Source organism: Pagrus pagrus (assembly GCF_965226575.1).
Source record: "Pagrus pagrus genome assembly, chromosome: 16".
Lineage (NCBI taxonomy): Eukaryota > Metazoa > Chordata > Actinopteri > Spariformes > Sparidae > Pagrus > Pagrus pagrus.
Window position 1 is genome coordinate 23,683,472 of NC_140200.1, and position 20,944 is coordinate 23,704,415.

A 20,944-nucleotide genomic window follows, 5' to 3' on the forward strand; every position below is an offset into this window, starting at 1 on the left:
ATTCCCAGGTAATGTTCATTGTGACGTCAGAATAATAAAAAAATCTATTTTAATATAATACATGATGTAATAACAATATAAAATGTTATATAATGAGGAATAATTCAAAGATTCAATTCAAGAATCAGCCACAGACACCCAAATCATAACACTGCATGTGCAAGGGCTTTTATCAGTAATCAGTTTAATCAGTGTTACCTCATTCTGCGATAATTGTGTATTAACAGACATTTATTTAAATGAAAATCTTGAAATGAAAAAAAAAAAGACTTGACATTTGAATCTGAGCTTAAGGTAGTCCAGCAGAGTTTCTTTGCTGAGCGTTTAAATAATAAATGGCAAACGCACTTAATTTAAATCAATTTAAAATGAAATTTAGACCTTTTGCCACAGTTGAAGACTTAAGAAGTATGACATTACTGCAAATACATGTGTTAGTTACAGTATCATTTATATGCATAGTACATGAGCAAATATGAAACCTTGTTTAAACCATAGTAGTGTGTGCTTATTTCTCTACTGTGTGTACTTAATATTAATACACAGATTTGTTAAAAACTTGTATTCTACAATTCCTTTGATTTGTTTTTTCTTTTTAATTTGTCTGACTTTATCTTTTATCAACATGTGATATCTGCTTCTTTTGAGTGTAAAGTCACAGTGCATTTACCTTACAGTTCATTTTGTGTGTCAGTGTGTGTGTGTGTGTGACATTGACAGCTGTGATCTACCGTTCCTCCCTCATCACTGTGATTGGCTGAGTCAGCTCTTTGTTCTCCATGGAGACCACTGACCGGGGTGCCATGTCTGTGTGGGTGGTTACATGTACGTGTGTGTCCTTTCATCCTCAAGAAGACATATCTTGACTGTAAAAGCTTCTGCACAATAGAAGAGAGGACCACATGGTGTCTTCTTACCTAAGCTAAGACATTTTGCAAAACGTTTGCACAGTGTGACTGCACCCCATCTTCATCATCATGAGTACAAAATAGCCTCACATGGATTAAAAGATTTAAAAATTTATCTAATTAGCACTGATCTATGAAAAAAGATAAGACCTTAGTGATGCGTTGAGTGTCCCAAGAGGTAAAAATGTACTTTACTTTACTTTACTTTTATTTTTATTATTGTGTCATGCATACATGTATGCCCAGCCCGCATGGGCTTATAAGACACCAAGAAAACAAACCGGATCCAGAGCACATCATCAGCACAACAAAGAGATAAGAAAACAAACAGGGGTTCAAAACCATTATCTAAGAAAACAAAAAGAAAGGGAAGACAATGCCAAGGTTCAAGAGAAATCATCAGCAATTAATTAAACAAATTTATCTGTCTTCTTTTCCAGGCTTGAGAAATAAAGTTAGCAGTTTTAAACACACTGAAATTAAATAACCACTCCAGCTTCTGTTCATCAGAACACCAAAATATTTCAGGGTTTTGTCCACAGATTTCATGAAATAATACCTCTCTCAAATCATCATACTTTGTACAATATAAAAGGAAATGAGACTCACTTTCTACTTCATCTAGCTCACACATTTCACATATTCTATTCTCCTCGGGAATATTTTTAAATCAACCAACCTCAATGGCCAGAGGAAGAATACCAGATCTCAACTGTGCAACTCAAGATCTTTGACTTCTCTGTAAACGTGATGTAACATATAATTCAGGTCCAAAGTTAGATTTAATCTGCATGTATGTCCTTAATTTTGGTTTTAACATTGTCAAACCATTTCTCTTCAAATTTCAATAGAAGCTTATTTTTAATGGAGTTAACATTACAACACAAGTTATTCCTGTAAATATACACCATATCCACCTCTTCAAAAATGGAGTAAATTTCTTTTGAGTAAATTTCTTTTAATGTGAAACTAAGTTTAAAGAGTTATTTTGCTACTTTTGGAAATTGTCTTGCTTTTTGATGCATTCTTTAAATTAATTAAACCCATCACCATCATCAAGAGCGGCAGCCATCAGGAACCATTCAACAGTGAGTCACACAACAAACAGAACATGTCAGACATCATTAGTGTCTTCCATAAGTAACTGTTATATTTGCTGCCACATCAGAACGACTTAGGTTAGATTAAGTACTGTCTCTGTAACAACAACCAGAGTATTATGAAATATACCAAAGAGTCATCAGCATATTAGTTTATTAGCTGCAGCAGTTCACCAACCAAAAAATATTCTCAAAGGATAATTCCTGTTTATTACAACTTGGGTCTTATTTTCATTAGCTTTGGTCAATATTTATATCTGTAATAACATGACACTCAACCAGATAATTTATAAGACCTGAGACCACAATGACATCACTTCAAAGAAGTCAAGTAATTATTGGAGTCAGACGGGTTGGATCAAACCAACCAACTGTTTAAGTTGCATTTTGTAAGGTATAGCCAGAATTTTTGTTTAAACCTTAAAAAAATGAACTAACATTATCAACAGTGTGAAGAAACAACAGTGTTGACGTTATATCAAAGACATCTTTGCACTGTATTGCAGAGATGTCTACTGAAGTAAGCATGCTAATCAGCTAGCCCTGGCCCGTCCTGTCTCATAATACCACTTTGTACCTCTGATAGCCCCCAAAGTTTCAGCAGTGTGAGTTTGCTACTTAGTTGAATAAGTCAACAAAATAAACTCACAAAATGTCAAGAAATGAAACACTCTTACTTCCCTTTTCCTTACTAAACAGAAAAATACAACTGCACACCATCTGATTAAAGTTTCCCTCTTTTACTGAACTAAGATGAGCTTAACTGCCGCATTAACTCATTGTACAATACACTTCATTCAAAGTGGACATAAACAAAATCAAAAACACCAGAACAGTCTTGGTTTGTCTTTCCACAATCACCTCTGGTTTGGTTGAAATAAATCCTCAGTTCACAGAGTAAGACGTGAAAATATTCCAGCTTTACACGCCATTATCACCTGCTGCTGATGTCTGCCTGTCTCTCTCTCCTCTGCCGCTTCATACAGTACCTCTCCTGTCCCCGCCTGCCGTGTCTTCTTGTCCCCAGAGTCATAGTCCTGGGGGGTATTCCAGAAAGCAGGTTTTGTGAAAACTCTGAGTTTGTTAACCCTGAGATGAGAGAAACTCTGAGTTTACAGTTCCAGAAAGAGAGGTAACTTAAACTCTGGGTCTGTTACTGCGGTAACTTACTCTGTGAACCTAACCTGCTCACTGGCAGGTTTACCTGAAGAAACCCTGAGTCTGACGGAGCTGTCTGACAGCGGCTGTCCTTTACTTCTCAGTCCGATCATGTTGAAGCAGAAATAATTCACAGTTTTACACCAGGAGGAGAATTTAGATTCATTTAGATGAGCTCTCACTCCCTGACGAGGACTGAACCGAACAGTAGACCGCTTCTCATCAGTCCGTCATTTTTATTCTCCACAGCGAATATCAGGCTACACGTCATCGCTGACGTGCTGTCAGGTCTGAACAATCCTCTTTAATCACTTCGCAGGTTAATCAAACACCTTCCATCAGCCAGAAAAGGAGAAATTACTCACATTTCATTTGGCTTTCTTTATTTCCCACTGATAGCTACAAAAGTAACCATCAGTAGAGCCTATTGTATTTTTTCCAACAACGTAATTTCAAAGTCTGTGTTTCTAGTTTGCCGCCGCATTGAGTATAAGATTAAATGACTTCTAGTTCAATCTGTAGACAGTAAGTGTGTGTCTGCCTCTAATGTTGGGTCCTGGGGGTGAGTGACGCCCTCAGCCTCTGGTCACCCATCGACCTGACTCAGGACCAGCTCCTCTGCCTCTGGCGGACGTGGTGGAGGTGGAGGTGAGCACCACTTCATGTTCATCTACTCAGCAGGATGTTAGGACACAGATGTGTGTTAAACAGCATCTGTTGGTGGTAAAAGCTACTACAAGTTAAAATATCCACTGAATAAACTTTTACTTTGTTTAATATGTGAAATAAAACCAAAGTGAGGAGCCATCGTGAGACTGTTTTTATATTTAATTTTCAGACGATTTAAATTAAATAATATATAGGCCTATATATATATAAAATAAATTAAAACATTGAACAACATTCAACCACTTCCTCAAAGGCTAATATAAAATAAAGTGATGTTACATTTAAAATGAAAAGAAGACCGCATCTAAAACTCTGTCAGTGATTTTTATTACGGCCGCAGCCGTGTTACTTTTTTTCCCCCAGAAAATGTCTGCTTCCTGTTTTCTCCCCTGTTGCCATGGTGAATCACAGTATCGGAGCTCCATTGATGATGGCTTTTTACTAGTCGTCAGGCATGAGCTCAACTCAGAGTTAACATACTCAGAGTCGACTTACCTAACTCAGATCAGCTGTTCTGGAACTGAAAACTCAGAGTTTCACTTCACAGGGTAAGTCAACTCAGAGTTCAGGGATAGACTCAGAGTTTGTTGAACCTCCTTTCTGGAATACCCCCCTGGTCAGAGTGTACTGTATCCCCTGTCTTTAAACTGAACTCTGTCTCAGCAGACATCCGTGCCCACTGGATATCTGCTGAGCCACGATGCCCATGGTGACTCCCCTCCATCATCCGAGGTTGTGGTGTGGGCAGACTTCCTACTGCTAATGAGGCAACTTCACTGCACGGCTAACTGAGCTAACGGCAGCTAGTCGTTACAGCTACAGCATACAGTTGCAGATAGCTACAGCAAAGAGTATAGTGAGCAGCAGTTTATTGGTTCTGCTGCCCCCTGTAATTTTGGAGCTACCTTCAAATAATAGCAACAAATTAAACCTTGAATCGAGATCATATAAACCACTTTAATTCAAGGTCAAACTGAAAGGCAAAGCACCTGAAATGTCGCTAATAATCCCTAATTCTACAGCAAAACTGTGTGCACACCTTTGGTATTGTAGGTCAAAGCTAAAGCAGGGGGGTGATCTTTCTCGGATTTCTCCAGATAACAATACAGACCTTTTAAATCAGCCAAGCTGTGATTTAACTTAGAAAAGAAAAAAAAAACAATCAGCAGTTCTCAGCCATGCTTTCAAGAGCTGGGGTCATCAAACATGGCCGCCAGAGGACCATCCACAGTTTTGGGTGCAGGTGCATGAGTGGAAGAACTCAGTATACTGACATAAAGAATCAAAATAAAAAAATGTTCCCTGCAGGTGTGCTGAGCATCCAGCTGCACCAAGCTGAGATGCAGTGAAAGATTTTAGGGAAATGTTATGCTGCATTAGCATTTTGTTGTAAGAACTCACAGTGAACTCATCACGGCCGCCTGGTGTAGTAATCCTGACATCAGGCTAATCTGTTGGAAACTCCACAACGCTACATTATCCATCCCACTGTGACATATCAAACCCTCTTCTTTTATCTCTACTCTCACCACTTCTCTGTCGTTACTTTCCTTTAGGTTCTACTTCTACTTAATTTCTCCCTCTAATATCACTGTGAACTGGTTTAGCTCCTCTTTCTTCTTTTAATCACTTCCTGCTCTGATCACTTGCTATTTTCTTTCTCTTTCTATCTATCTCACACTCACACACTCCCTCACTAGTGTGGTCTCTGGTCTTATCCAAGCGTAGCCACATGTGTCTGATGGATCACCCTCCTTATGTCTCTGCAGGCCAAATCAGGCCTAGAAGACTTCAGCAGTGTGGGTGGTTGTGCATGTGTGTCTGAGAAAGAGAGAGGATGGTGATAGATCCTAATGGAACGCAGGGTGACAGCCATTCACAGGTCTGTAAGTTGGTCATTTTGTAAAAATCCTGTGGTATAGTACTACTTGTAGCATCTTCAGTGGCCCCACGCATCCTGGAAAACCTGGAAAATAGTTGACCAATTTTCCAGTCATGGAAAACACATGGAAAATGAGAGAAAAAGCTAAATGTCCTGGAAAATCTTGTGTTGTCCTGGAAATGTATTTAAACACTTTCCTATTTTTCTGTCAGGGCTCCCCAAAACGGATGACTTTGTCATCTGAAAGGGCTAAGTTAAGTTAGGTTAAGGATCATATTAATGTTCAAATGGTAGTGGTTCACAGTAGCACCTGCAGACTGGATGACATTGATGTATTGTTAAAAATGTAAGTCACATTATGCTTAAAATGTAAATATTAGTTACTGCTTGCTGGTAACTGTGGTAGTTTTATTAAGTTTATAGATTAACGTTGCTTTCTTCCCATCTTGCTGAATAATGTTAAATTGCTTAGCATGTTTGGTTCAGTTGCTGAAGTTGTCGTTCTTGCTAGCTTGTTTTGCCTGCAAAGGTTTAAGGTTTGTGATTCAACTCTGGCGCGGAGCAATGGTTTCTAATATGTGTTGGGCATTGTTCAGAGAGTTTGATGATAATGAATGGAACGGCAGGGTTAAAGCTATGAATGGCAGCCCAATTGGGAGACTACAGAGTGTATAGTTATATAATCGTTGTTTGTATGTATTAGTATACTATACAGTATAGTATTAGTAGTATACTAAGTAAGTATATTAAACCATACATTTTTCTTTAAAGGATAACTACCGTTTTTTACAACCTGGACCTTATTTCTAGCATAAAATATGATCATTTACTCACCCAGATAACTTTGGTGTCATTTGGCGTCGTTCGGACGAAATTAGTACCAGTGGAGTGCCGCGTGTATACATATAATGCGAGTGATCCGGGCACCGAAGCGCAGCCACTATGAGCATTATCTGCCGCGAAACTAGTTCATTTCACCAATATTTTGTCATGATACGCTAGTGCTATTCCCCTCTGCGTTATATAGAGGCTGCGCTTCAGTGCCCCGTCACTCGCATTATATGGATATATCGGCGCTACACTGGATCTAATTTCGTCTGAACGACTTCATATGACACCAAAGTTATCTTGGTGAGTAAATGATCATATTTTATGCTAGAAATAAGGTCCAGGTTGTAAAAAACGGTAGTTCCCTTTTAAAGGAAAATAGTTAGTAGTTGATTTTGATTATTTATTCAAATTTTTTAAATCAGACTTCAACAGAGAGGAACATACTGTATTAGTATATGGGCTCGATCCCTGTTTGTTATACTGTCAGTGAAAATGTCCCGGAAAAGTCCTTGAAAATCATCTCAAGAAAAGAGTGGGAACTCTGATCTTGTGGTATTTGTGTTGCAAATACAGTAACATTTTACACTGAGCGTAATATTGTGTGTTAAATTTGCATGTGTTGTGTGATAGTTTTCATTAGTATCAGTATAGTTATAGTTATTACAGCCAACAAGGCTGCCAAACAGCCAACCTCAGTTTGAGTTACACCACTGCATATTTTTAAGGACATCTGGAGAAATTCCCTGCAGTTTTTGTGTCAACCAAAACCAGCTATTTTTCAATGTATATAAAGTTAGACCATCTCCATTTGTGATCGTGGCGACCAAAGCAGGTATTATAAGCCAAACCATGATGTTTTCCAAACGCTAACCAAGTGGTTTTTGTGCTTAAACATAACCAGATCATAAGCATAGCGTTGTGACAAGAGAGAAAAAATTCAACCTAAATAGATGTAAAGTTGCAACATTAAGAAACTTTCGGTTTAAATCTATTTATGGTTTTGCAGAAACGTACTTGGCAACATTTATTCTGGCTGGATTTGGTTAGACAACCTTCTTGAAAGTCTCCACTAGAAACTGGCTGGACAGACCATCTATCACCGTCTATCACAAGCTAACTTCCACCAACCAATCAGATCAACAGTAGGAGAGCGCTACCACCAGCGATGCCAGTTGGTAAATCATCTTTTCCATCAAGAAAAGCCTTCAATGCCGTTCTTTGCGCTTCTCTCAATGAAATAAACTCTCCAGTTCCGATAGAGTTGATGCTATAGCAGCTATGCTAACCTCGTGAGGAGCTGCCATTTTTCAAACGAACTGTCGATTCTCTTGCTGGTCGTCACCCCTAAACAATTCCTGTAGCTGCCAGTAGTTCCTCAGAGGACGTTGATTGGTTCAACCACAGTGTGTTTAGCCACAATGCATAGCTTGAAGCCTAACAAGAGATCCCATGATCACAAGATCTTGCAAATCAAGATGCCTCGCATTCAGAGTAATCACTCTGATTGGCAGCCCCAGGGGCGACAACATTTGCAACTTTTTTCAGACATACTCTTGATTAGAAGTGGCTATATTAGCGAGAGTGGTGTGAAAATAATGGCAAGCGCTGCTTTATCATAGCAACCGTTTGTATATCAGCAGTCTTGAGTCTTCCTGTTTCCATTTCTACAGATGACCGCCACCTGGTGATATGGAGAGGTACTTCCTCTGCAGGCACAGAACGTAGAAGTTAGTTGACTGTCGGCTGTAGTCTTTGTGGTCTGTTCAAGTGCAGCTGTTTGGCCTTTGTCGTAGTTCTTTGAAGTCTGTTTGGTGTGTCTGGGCCCTACTATATGTAGTACTGAGCATAATTGGGAGTTGGAATTTTCAAAATAGAAATAATTAAAATACATTTGCTTAAGCTGCTAACCTGGGCAGCTGACAATCAAAAGCTCTGTTACCATGACAATTCAACAGTGATATGTGCTGTGTGACCGCTGTGTGTCTTTTCTATAAGGGTACATATCTGCCACAAGCTTATTGGTGTTTTAATTATTGTGTCTTCGCTCACCTTTTTCTCATTTAAAAATATCAGTCAGACTTTGAACTTTGTCTTGCTTTTATATTCCCGTTTCCCTGTTTTCGTGGCTTGTCCTTGTGTTGCTCCTCCTTTCTGCCGCTCCTCCCCTCTTCATTGCACATCTAGTCGTTCCGTCTCCGCTCTTTGTATATTTCTCTCTCACTTTCTTTGTGCTTTGCTGCAGTCTTGGCCGGTGCGTGTGCCTTTCCATTACGGCCGGCTGTTAAAGTTAATTAAAGAAGGGCATTCCTCTTCTCCATGGCTGACTCACTGCACGACTACTTTGCTTACTCATGCTCTGAGGGCAGTTCAGCTCGTTGACGCACTGATTCAAAGATCTGATCAGGTGTTCGGAGCGGGATGATGAAGGGAAAGCTGCATTTGAACGCATGATGTAAGAAGGGGTGGCCGCCCATACGCTACGGAGATGACAACCTGCATGTTTTTCTTTCCAACCAATAAAACCTAATAAACTAATTTATTGATTAAGAGAAGATTATAATGTCAGATCACAAAATGCTTAAATGTGTTGATCTGGAGGGTAGTAGCACACAACATATGTAGTTGCTTGATTTGGAGGCCTCATCAGTAGAGCCCGACCGATACTCTTTATTGGGCCGATACTGATATTAGAAAGTAAAAAATTTAAAATTCACAACATATTGGCCAATATACGCAGAATTTTCGCAATAATCCCTTAAATATGGTTATCAAACACTTATGAAAGAGTAATGCGGCGGGATATTTTACAGTTTACAATGATCTTTACTGTCCAAAATGGTATCCGTGCACATAAACAGTAAACATCACTGGGAATTCAGTAACTATAAACCACCTCAAGCTTCTTTTTCCATATTATAATCTCTGAACAGTGACAGTTGTTCATTTTAGCGACTGGTTGTAGCCTTGCTGTGCCGCCCGGTGCATTTCTTTACTCGTTCATACCTCGAGTGCAAACACAAACTGTGAACCAGCTGATAGACAAACGTAATCTCAGCATGAATAAACCACAGTCTTTGTGATACAGCCCGTAGTGCTGTGGGAATGAAGCTTTTTTATAATTCTCACATACAAAACACAACAGTAAACTGGTTTATATAACACCAGGACACAAATATGACAGGTACAAATATGCTGTGACAGACTTTATACCATTCCTGTCTGTCACTGTGATGGATTATAATTAATTATAGCAAAACCCCCGCTGACATCTTAATACATTTCCTCTGACTGCTTATTTCTGATTGGCTGTGCTGCCGGCAAGTTTTTAGGACCTTCTCACCAAAATGCCACCAGCGACGCAGGAAAAGACCTGCAGCAGAATGACAGTAAAGACGAAGATTTCTCTCAGTGTGCGCTCAAACCGTCAGTCATGTCGTTATAATCCCACATCCCCAACCAGCAGGCTGCAGCTCCCCGTTCTGTTTAACTGTTTAACCAAACACAAAGCGAGTCCAAACACCTGTGAGGACGCGAGCAGTAAAGTGGTTTTATATCCCTCGAGGTGAAAGTGAAGTGGAACCAGTATTTTACTTTGAAAGCTTGTGAGCAGAGGCCAGACTCATCAGCCGCTGTGTGTTCTGCAGCCAGGAGGGACGATGGAGAGGCTGTGTGTCATTCAGATGATAGCCACGTCCGCACTGACGCATGTCATTAAGCTGATAGCCATGTTCGGCTTGATTATAGAGTAACGAGAAAGAGGTGGGGACACAGCTGTATGTTCTCCTCCACTGCAACATCTGAATCAGTTTAGAAAGTAAAAAGGTTAATTTTGCTGAGAACATTTAATTATGAGTTTTGCCTGCTATTGATACAGGAGTTTATCTTGACCTGTTTTGTTTTGTTGCTTATTTTATTGTAGTTTTTTGTTCGTGATATTGATTGGAGATGCTAACCAGCTAACCGTGGCCCGTCCGGTCTCCTAATAATCAATCCATCAATCAATCAATCAATCAAAGCTTTATTGTCATTAAGCTGTACCCACAAAAGTAGTGCAGCAAAAATGAGATTGCGTTTCTCCGGGATCCCAGACACGAACACAATAAATACACACAATATATTACCATAATAATTTAAAACTATGACTAAGGCTCATGAAATGCAGTAGTGCGCATGCTCCAGATCAGCAGTTCAGCAATCTCACAGCTTGTGGAAGGAAGCTGTTGATTAGTCTGTTTGATCGGCCTTTTAGACTCCGGAACCGTTTTCCTGACGGGAGCAGTTCAAAGAATGTGTGGACAGAGGGGAGGGAAACTCCGATGACCCTCTCAGCTCCTCTAACTATTGCAGCTGGAGTACCATGTCGAGATACAATATGTCAGAACGCTCTCCACCACACCACTTTAGAAGGTCCTGAGGATGCTGATGGGGAGAGAGGCTTGTTTCAGCTTCTTCAGGAAGTACAGTCTCTGCTGGGCCCGTTTCGTCATACCTGAGGTGTTCTTATTCCAGCTTAGGTCCTGTGAGATCTGCACTCAGAGGAACTTGATGGTCTCCACTCTCTCCCCTGTGCGGCCACTGATGATGAGAGGAGCGTGCTCAGGCTGTGACCTCCAGAAGTCGATAATCATCTCCTTTGTTTTGTCCGCATTGAGCACCAGATTATTTTCTTTTTTCTTCTTCTCTGTACATTGATTCCTCCACTGTGGTGTCATCTGTGAACTTGATGATCTGGTTCCCCTCGTGTCTGGATGCACAGTCATGTGTTAGCAGTGTAAACAACAAATACCACTTTGTACCTCGAGAGGTAATAGGTCTGACAGCCCGATGACTGGGGGATGCAATGCAGTGGGAAGTGTGGCTTTTAGTCTAATAAATGAACAAAATAAACTCACAAAATCTCAAGAGAGGAAATAATTTAACACCTATTTTTCGTACAGCGTCTGAATTCAAGTTTCTCTCTTTTACTGAACTAAGACGAACTTATTTGCCTCGTCTTATTAACTCATCATAAAATTCAAACTGGACATGAATGATGTAAAACTCACCAAAACAGTCCTGGTTTGTCCTTCCCTGGACGTCTTGCTACTCGGCAGCCATCTTGGCAACACCCCCGGGCAGCTATTTCAGGGGAACAAAACCAGGTCCCTATCTAAATGAATGGGGAGAGCGCCAGAACTTAAAAACATAAAAACTGCATGTACAAGTTACACTTCTACTGAGCATGCGCACGGTTTCACAACACCAACTCCTTTGAAGATTCAATACAGAGAGCTGCAACGCCAAACCCAAAGTGGTTGAAACTGCTGTGAATCTCGCTCCTGTCAGTGCGACAACACGATCGGCTGAGATCTTTCTCGGTTTGGCTGCTACGATTGGCTTTTGGAGGGAAGGGGCGGGATATGTATCATGCAACCGCCACCTCTGGCGTTATGGATTTCTCTATCCAAAATGACTTATGTGGTCCATCTCTTTCGTATGTCTCTGCTCTCTCTCCTCTGTTGCTTCATGCCTCTCCGGTCCCTGCCTGCCATGTCTTTGTGTCCCTAGAGACATAGTCCTGGTCAGAGCCGCTGTAAATCACCTCTTTACTGTCCTCGAACTGACCTCCGCCCGTCGCTCTCAGAGACTGTGTTCAGCCATGTTCACTCTGCAGGCTGCTGTTCAGCTGAGCCCTGTTACCCACCATGACTACACCAATGATTCCTGGTCAAGGCAAACTCTATGAGCTAATTAGCTAATGCTTGCTAGCTACAGCCAAGGATATCTAGCAAAGAGCAGCAGTTGTCAGTTACTCTGGTCACATGCCTCCCCCTATGTTTTTGGAGCCAACTTTTGATTTCACAATTTTTGATAATTAAATTAAAACTAGCTGAGAGGTGTTTCTGTATTTTTTCAGTATAATCACAATAATACTCAAAGTAAAGTTTCAGTATGTTTCGTTACATTTTTTGTGCTTGTACGCTCGCCTCTCATTTTTGAGCTCTTATCAGCTTATTTGTGTTTTCTAACACTGTTTTTGAACCAAAACAGCTGATTCGTGAACATGTACGCAAACCCTCGTCTTCATGCGTGTGCACTGTGAAGCTGGTGGGGAACCATTATGCTCAGCAATTAGAGGTAAAAACATGCCTTGATTGAGAGAAAAGCTTCAACATTATGTGGACTGAATGTTCTCTTCGGGCAATTACCAACGTAAAATCAGTCCAGACTCCTGCATTCGAAGAGAAATGTGCACAGAGTTGTAAAAAGACAGAAAATATAAGAACGGAGATAAAATGTGGAATAATAATACCAATCCTTTTTAATACAGTCCTGCCAAGATGAATACCCTCCATCGCTCTGATTGGACTTAACGTTTTTTCTTCTTAAAGGTTCCAGTGGATCTGCATTCTTTACTTTGAGAAGGGACACGTAGATTAGTGGTGAATGATGAAAGCAAGAGGCTGAATTAGACTAAATAAGGATGTCTATGTAGTCACGGCCGTAGAGTGTGTCCTCTGCTTTTGTGGTCACTCCTGGAAAGAGAAGGAAAGAAGAACAAAAAGGAGGAAAGAGAAGGTAAAGACTAATGCCTTTGTCCCAGACCTGATAATGGAAAGTAATTTAGGTGGAACACTTTGATGTAAGTGTGCGCCAGAGGAGGCGGAGAGCTCTACGTCTTGTCTCTCCGTCTGTCCTCGCTGAGTGTCCACACTTCACCTGCAGCACAGACGCAGAGAGCACAGAGGAGTTTAGCTTGTTTCAGCTGAGCTCCATGTGATTGCACAGGAGAACAGAGTGCTGACATATATAATGTGCCTCCTTGTGTGTGTGTTTCCATCCACCTCCTGTCAGCACACTTCAGTGTTCTCTAACAGTAAAGAACATTCAGTGCATATGTTCATAAAGAAGCTTTCACTGGATTCTGTTATCTCCACCAGCCCATCAGTACACCGCACACCGTTAGACATATGGTCTCTCATTGACGTAGTTAATATGCTTGTGCACAAACCATGAAAGATTTGTTTCAGATATAATCCCTGTTTTTCTTCCCACCATACAAATACAGCGTGTCATGTGTATGTGCGTATGATTATGATAAGGGACAGGATTTTGGTTTCAGAAGCTCTTTGTTTTTTTAGCCTGTTTGTAGTGTGGGTATAATTGAGGGTTCAATTTTGAGCAAGCTTTGGTTGCATGCAGGTAAACAGTCAGTGTGAGAGCAAGAGAGGCGCAACACGTTGGCCAGAAGGCGACCTGGAACCCGTTGTCGTCTGACAACAATTTAGTTTTTTTATTAGCTGTTTAAAAAGATCCGCTTTCATCTGCAGGTATCTGTTTATAGAGATCAGCCAAAAAGTCGTCTCACACAGACATATATTTGGAGACGCTGCATTGGCCGCTGGATCGCACATCAGTGTCGCTGCACTTTGAGCTAAAAAAATTAAAATTGTGCTCTCCCCCCTGCTGGTTGCTAAAAGGAGGTCATTTGTTACCTTGAAGACGAAAATTGTTCTGTTCTAAGCAAGTAGAGTCGCTGCTTGGAAAACTCAGAACATGAACATACAGTTAGCAATAAGATTTAAGTTTGCGGCCCAGTGTGACAATTGTTGCTCCCTCTCCAATGACAATGACAAAAATTCAATTTACTAATGAGGAACTAAGTACTAAATGTTAATTTCAACCTGCATTTAAAGTTGTTTTAATGTTTATGTTTGTAGATTTTTTGCTCAAAAACAATCTTTGTTATCTTAAAAATGAATATTATCCATCACTTTACACAAAGAGAAACATTCCGCTGAATTCTGCAGATTTTCATTGTGGATAATCACAGAAAACGGTAAAAAAAAAAATAATAATAATAATACCCACTGGCTGTACCAAAAACCCGAAACATTGGCTGTTTGCCCCAGAGGCTAAATGCTCGTCACAGTAGATAAAGTAAAAAGACTCATCAGTGTTTTCAAACCTCTTGTGGAATCTGTGGTTGGAGGTTGTTTAAATTCTAGATTGGACCCAATGAGCTACTACTGTTGGTGAAGCGCTCTTGAGCAATGCACTTAACCCCCTCAATTCTCGTCTCTAACAGTGTGTGTTGTGTTGTGTTGCGTGCAGGTGGTGGACTGTTCCTGGGATGAGACGGTGAAGATCTACACACCTGCCTGTCTGTCAGCTGGAACACACAGAACAGCGCCGTAGAACACACACACACACACACACACACACACACAATAGACAAGAAGTGCTTTATTTCTGAGGATATTAAGTTCCTTTCATTGTGGCTTCCCAAACATTGTCTGCCTGTCTGTTTGTGGATACTTTTATTTACCCCAGCACGTGAACTTGGGAGGGTGAGAAGCTCAAATGTTGTACTGATGCGTTCCAGAATGAATCTTGTTTAAATGTAGGGAATCCGACGAATTGTTATCATTTCACCACTTCCTGATTGATCAGCGTCCGAAAAGATGGAAATGGAAAGTGAAGATTTGTGGCCAAATTTCGAGGCAAAACAACATATTTAATATCACCGCTCAACTTCAACACATTTTTTTAAGCCTAAAACACTGGATGTAATCCAACGGTAATGTTAGCTAGGAAGTGGTTGAATGCTAACGTTAGCTAATGGGCTATCAAATATGTTGTTTCACCTTGAAGTATGGATCGATGTCCCCCCAGATTTTCACTACACAAACAAAATGTTTTTGAAATGTTAATGCAGAAATGTAACATATTATGTCTTTAAATATCCAGTGGTTGAAACGCTGTCCTGAACAGTGGTCTCTGGCTTGGAAGCCATCCCACCTAGCTTTGGCGCCACCTTGGACATGAAAGTCAGCTCATGAACAGAGGTGCTGTATTGTAGAAATGTTGATACGTATGAAACGCTGAGTTTTCATCAAGCCTTATCATATTTTAATATTTTCCTGACAGACGTTTCACAAGTTCTCCATCCTTTTTTGACGATGTGCCAAAGCATCTAAAATATATTCTGTCCTCAATTAGGAAACAACTGCTCTGTCCTCAAAATGTGAAACATGAAATACGTTTTTTTTTTTTTTTTGTATAAAGCATGATTTTTCATTTTAATTTAATTTGAAGAAGTGCATTTCAGTACTCTTGTACTTTGAGTATGTTATGACATTTTATGAGTGTCTTACATGTTCCAGTCTTGATTAATAAGTCGTGTTGACTTTAATTCCATAACATCCATGTCATTATCTGCTCCTTCTTTGTCTCAGTGATATTCTGTTAATATGGAGATAAAAAAAATGTCAACTGTGACTAATTTCACCTCTGAAATGGCATCAGCGTAGATGATCTGTGTGCAGTGCCTTCAATAAAGATGCAAATATCATCGAGAGAGATGCTCTTACTGTGTATTCATATCAGCTTATCAGCTCCGAGTCAAAAGCACACATTTCTCTCACTAAATCTTCTTATGTCTCTGCCTTTAGGTATACTACCAACCATGCAATAAACGTGGCATAAAATCAAAACCAGGAGCTGAAAGAGGATAAACACTTAGATCTCTGTGTAAGTCTTTCATATTTCACAGTGATTTGGTGAATATAAAACATATACAAAATGCAGACTACAGCCTCCATATGAACAAAATCAAACCAGTAATCAATTATGAGCCTCAGGTGTTTCTATTATTTTGTCCACCCCCCTCTGAGAGCCTAGTTGTACGATGATGATCGAAGGGAATGTGACAGGCTGTAACTATCACTCACGATGATGATGATCATGATGACGATGATGATGAATCTGTGTCTCCCCCACTCGTCCTGGCCGCAGCCAGTCACAGCTCTCCTGCTGATGATGCGTGAAGGGTTCCTCTCTGCCCCGCAGCCAATCACAGCTCTCCTGCTGATGATGCATGAAGGGTTGTTCCTCTCTGCAGGGAGAACCCGGCTGCTTCCACTGGGAACAAAACAGCATGAAGTCAAATTCTCTGCGGTTCTCCTCCTCCTCCTCCTCCTCCTCCTCTCCTCCACTTGTTCACTTCCTCACTGTTTTTTTTTCTTCATTTTAGCTTTTATCTCATGTCCACTTTTATCTCATGTCCACACCAGTGAGCAAAAAGTGGTCTAGATCACGTCTTTTAGACGTCATGTATGGACATCCAAGACGGCTAAAAGACGTCCTCCGGGGAGCCAGAATAAAAGTTTTTTATACCTCTTTTCTGGACGTTTTATAGACGTTTATATATCGTTTATCGACTAATTCTGGCTGTCAGTGGACGTCCAGATCATAGCCAGCATGAACGTCTATTCTCAACTAATTCTGGATGTCAGTGGATGTCTAGGTTATGGCCTGACTGGACGTCTTTTCTCAACGTCATTTATCGACCAATTCTGGCTGTCAATGGACGTCCAGGTCCTGGCCTGGCCCGACGGACAAGATATCAACCTGTTTTGGACGTCATTCTCTTCTTTTCTTTCCACCCCCAACTCCTTTCACCTCTTTCTTTCTTTCTTTCCTTCCCCTTTCGTCCCCCCTTCTTGTTCTTTTCCCGTTGCTTTCCCATCCTTTCCCATCCATTTAATTTCCTTTCCTCCCCCTCTCCTTCCTTTCCTTTCCTTTCCTTTCCTTCCCTTTCATTTCCTGGCCTCCCCATTTTTCCTTTCCTTTAGTTTGCTTTCCTTTCCCTTTCCTTGCTCTCCTTTCCTTTCCTCCCCCTCTCTTTCCTTTCCTTCCCTTTCCTTTTTTCCCCTCCCTTTCTTGCCACTTTTCCCCTTACCCTTCCCATACCTTTCCCTCTATTTCCTTTCATTTCCTTTGCCATCCTTCCTTTCTTTTCCATTGCCATTTTCCTCCCTAATCATTTCCTTTCCCTTCTCATTCTTTCCTCATTTCATTTTCTTCCCAGTCTTTTTTCCTTTGTTTTAATTTTTCTCCTGTTTGTTTCATCCTCTCATTTTCCTTCCTTTCCTTCCTTCCCACCCCCCTGTAATCTTAATACCCATCTTCTCCCCCACTGTATTCGTCCCTCTCTTCTCCTCCTTCACTCTCTTACAGAAAATGACTCCACTCCAAACTGTCTGCAAAACATCAAGCTTATGATTCTGGACACGAGAATCTGCAGCTGTCAAACCAGCAAATAAGATCCATTGTTGCTGGGAGGAAACGTCTTTCAATAGTAAGAATTTGTCAATGAGAGCTAGAAGAAAGGAGATGTTTCCCAAAATGTGCAATTGCTGGATACTCTCAGTACAAACATACAGTAATGTGAGAAGGTATCAGAGGAGAGCAAGTTTCATTAAAGATTTGTGTAAAAAAAGATCGTACTGATTCAACTTCTTTACTCCAGTAAAAGTAATAAAGTACAGGCTCTGAAATGTACTCAGAGAATCAAAGTAAAAAGTCTCCCTCTGAAGGACATTTCTAGCGGCCATTTCTGGTCAAAGCTAACTGAAGCTCACGTCATATTAATAGAATTCAAAGACTATTAAAGTTAAAGGTAGAATCAGTAGGATTTGTCCCAGCTGTTCCTAAACGCACCACAAAGACAGTTGACTGTTGAGTCTCATTCCCAGGACGCCAAATAGCCACATTTTGTGTTGGTAAAGCGTCCGAGCAGCAACAAAGTGAGAAAATAAGAAAATCCAGGCAGAGGGCTGCAGGGTCTCTGCAGATACGAGACACTAACACGCCTTTTCTCCCCATTCCAGTCTCCCTCTGTCTGTTTCTGTCTTCTTACGTCTTTGTGTCATCGCGCTACGTCTGCCGTGCGTGATGTGCACTGATAGTTTGAAATCAGTCTTGTGATGTTGGGAAGGCGGCGTGCGATGATGGAAAATAAAAATAATCCATAATTCCCCTCAAATGCATCAAACTAAAGTAACAAGCCTGTTTTGAAAAACGCAAGGAGGATCAAGTTCAGATATTTGTGTTCAGATGTAGAGAGGAAAAGTCAAAAGTTGTAACAAAATTAGCAAAAATATTTCCAACCTCAGATTCTATGTATACATTTTTAAATGTTGTCAGTTTATGATCAGAATAGTTCAGGCTGATCCAAATGGTTTCCCAATCAACACTTCCAATGGTGCATTGTGACTCCTTATCTCTACCTGATGTGTTTCCTGTTTCTTGAAATCTAAGTTTTAAATCTAAGTTTTGTCATAATTAAAATTGACTGGTGAGTGCATTTGGCAGAAATAAGGCTGCATAACACCATGAAAAGAAAACCCCGTTTTTTAAAGTCTGATATGAAGATTTATGGAGCCACAGTCACCAACATGGATGTTGAAACTTCACGTCATGTTTCATATTTATAGACCGAGTGCTTCATCACACGACTCCTCTGAAGACATGACCATCAAACGACCACACACTCATCTTGCCTTTTTAACTGTTGTCTGTTAATTACTTCATCACATGCATATTAAAACACAGAGCATTTTTTAAAATGGTCATTAAAATGTTCATTGAGTCTCTTCTCTGAACTAATTAGATAATCGCTGCAGGCAGCAGAGACACAGAACAGAGGTGTGTTCACGCTGTCATCTGACGTGAAATGGGAAAATGAATCATTACTTTACCTAGTTTATAATTTTTATAATTTAGTTATTTTCATTATCAAATAAACGCGTTTGCCTCGAAAATGGTGAAAGTAACAAATTGAAACCTTGATAAAACTCTGCTCCCTGGCTGTTTTCGCATTCATTCACCATGATTGTGTGCAACGTATCAATGTGGAAATCCATATTAAAATGGCTTCAGGCCTGTTCCACTCTGTGTTTAAAGTTAAATTACTCAGCCTAATCTATATTACCTATAGTTTGTGGAATAATAGATGCATACATTCATTTTTTTTCCCCTCCCAGCAGAGCAGAGTCGCTCTAAATCCTCGGCTCGGTCTTAATCTCCTCACGTTTGTAAGTCCTCTTGTGTCTCCGCGTGTTAATTGGAAGCTAATGGTCTGTGCTCGATAAGGGCGGATCTTCCTCCCTCGTGGCCTGGAAGCTGATTTTCTGATGAAGTATTTCAATTAAAATATTGTCCAAGCCATTTCCACGCCTGTTATGAGTGATGGTGATGTCTCTGTTTCTGATAAGGAGGAAAGAGACTTAGACATTAAAAAAGGAGACCATGTTCTCTGACACGATGGCAAACAACCAAACACTTTACTCACAGAGAAAAGCTGCAGGTGTTTTAATTCATTTGTTTACTGTTTTACATTTTCTGTGAAGGTGAATCTGTAGGTTTGAACTCTTCTTCAGATTGTGTATCAGCAGTTGGGGTGTTTGCTTCTTTCCTGTTTTAACATGACAGTACTCTGGGAATGGTTGTCCCAGATTGAGGAATCGAGTCCAGCTCTTCATCCCTGGAGTCCCCAGCCTGGAGCCATCCAACACCTTTAGGATGAACTGGAATGCTGACCGAGAGTTTTGCTGCATTCACGTGCTCCTCGGGTTGGAAAGTCGTTCTTCTGACTTCGGTGTGTTCATGTGCATCACGTCTGAATGTGGGAGCAGCATGGACCCCAAGAAGGAGTAGTTTTGGGATATGTTGCTCAGAGCGTTTGAGCAAGTCGTTGACAGCTGTTTCAGGAATTAGAGACTATACAATACATGAGTTTGGAAAAACATTTTTCCGATAATTCCAACGCTACATGAACGCACCTTATTTATCCATCATATATTTTCTTATAAATGATATGCACCATTTTTTTTACATGCAAATACTGCATGCATGTACATTACAAACTGTATACAATCATCCACTCCATGTGTATACATTCAATATTAATTGAAATTTAGATTTATTTGCACTATTTGTGTTGTTTACAACTAACAGAACATTTGCATGTTGATACTTTTTACATATATTGTTTATCATTGGTCCTTTTTATATACATTTTAATATAAATTGTATACATACAACTATATTTTCCACTTACTTCCTTACTTACTAGTGTAAATAATCACACTGTCCTTTCTTTTCTTCTATTTGTACACTGAGAAAAAAAAAGTGCCAAATTATTTGTATTCGACTACAAACTTGGCCAATAAGTCAAGAAACATTGTCCACGCAAGTACGTGAATGCAGATGCGATGCAACAACCCGATCACCAGAATAAATGTTAGCTAAGCACGTTTCTGAAAAACCCTAGATAGGTCAGAAGAACGTTTCTTTATGTTGCAACTTTATGTTTGTTTTAGATTGAATTTTCTATTTCTCTCTTGTCACAACGCTGTGCTTATGCTCTGGTTAGGTTCAGGCACAAAAACCACTTGGTTAGGGTTAGGAGAACATCGTGGTTTGGATTAAAAATACCACGTCACAACGATCGCAGATGGAGATGGCCCGACTTCTGATGGAAAATAGCCGGTTTTGTCGCCATAAAAACAGCTGGAAATGTCTCCAGGTGTCCTTAAAATTATCCAGTTTGGCACCTTGTTGGCTGTAAT

The 20,944-nt window shown here is 40.3% G+C and overlaps 1 protein-coding gene across 2 annotated transcripts in view; it reads left to right on the forward strand.

The window, feature by feature from the left end:
- Nucleotides 1–15,886, forward strand: part of pex7 (peroxisomal biogenesis factor 7) — a 66,846-nt gene extending 50,960 nt beyond the window's left edge. Inside the window, exons 13-14 of one of the 2 annotated variants that reach the window (XM_084377588.1) lie at nucleotides 5,605–5,717; nucleotides 14,643–14,731. In XM_084377588.1, the coding sequence (XP_084233714.1) occupies nucleotides 5,605–5,679 (75 nt within the window). In that variant the 3' untranslated portion in view covers nucleotides 5,680–5,717; nucleotides 14,643–14,731. Of the gene's footprint in view, nucleotides 1–5,604; nucleotides 5,718–14,642 lie in introns of both variants that reach the window. The other variant, XM_084377587.1, reaches the window with a different exon arrangement.
- Nucleotides 15,887–20,944: the final 5,058 nt, after the last annotated feature.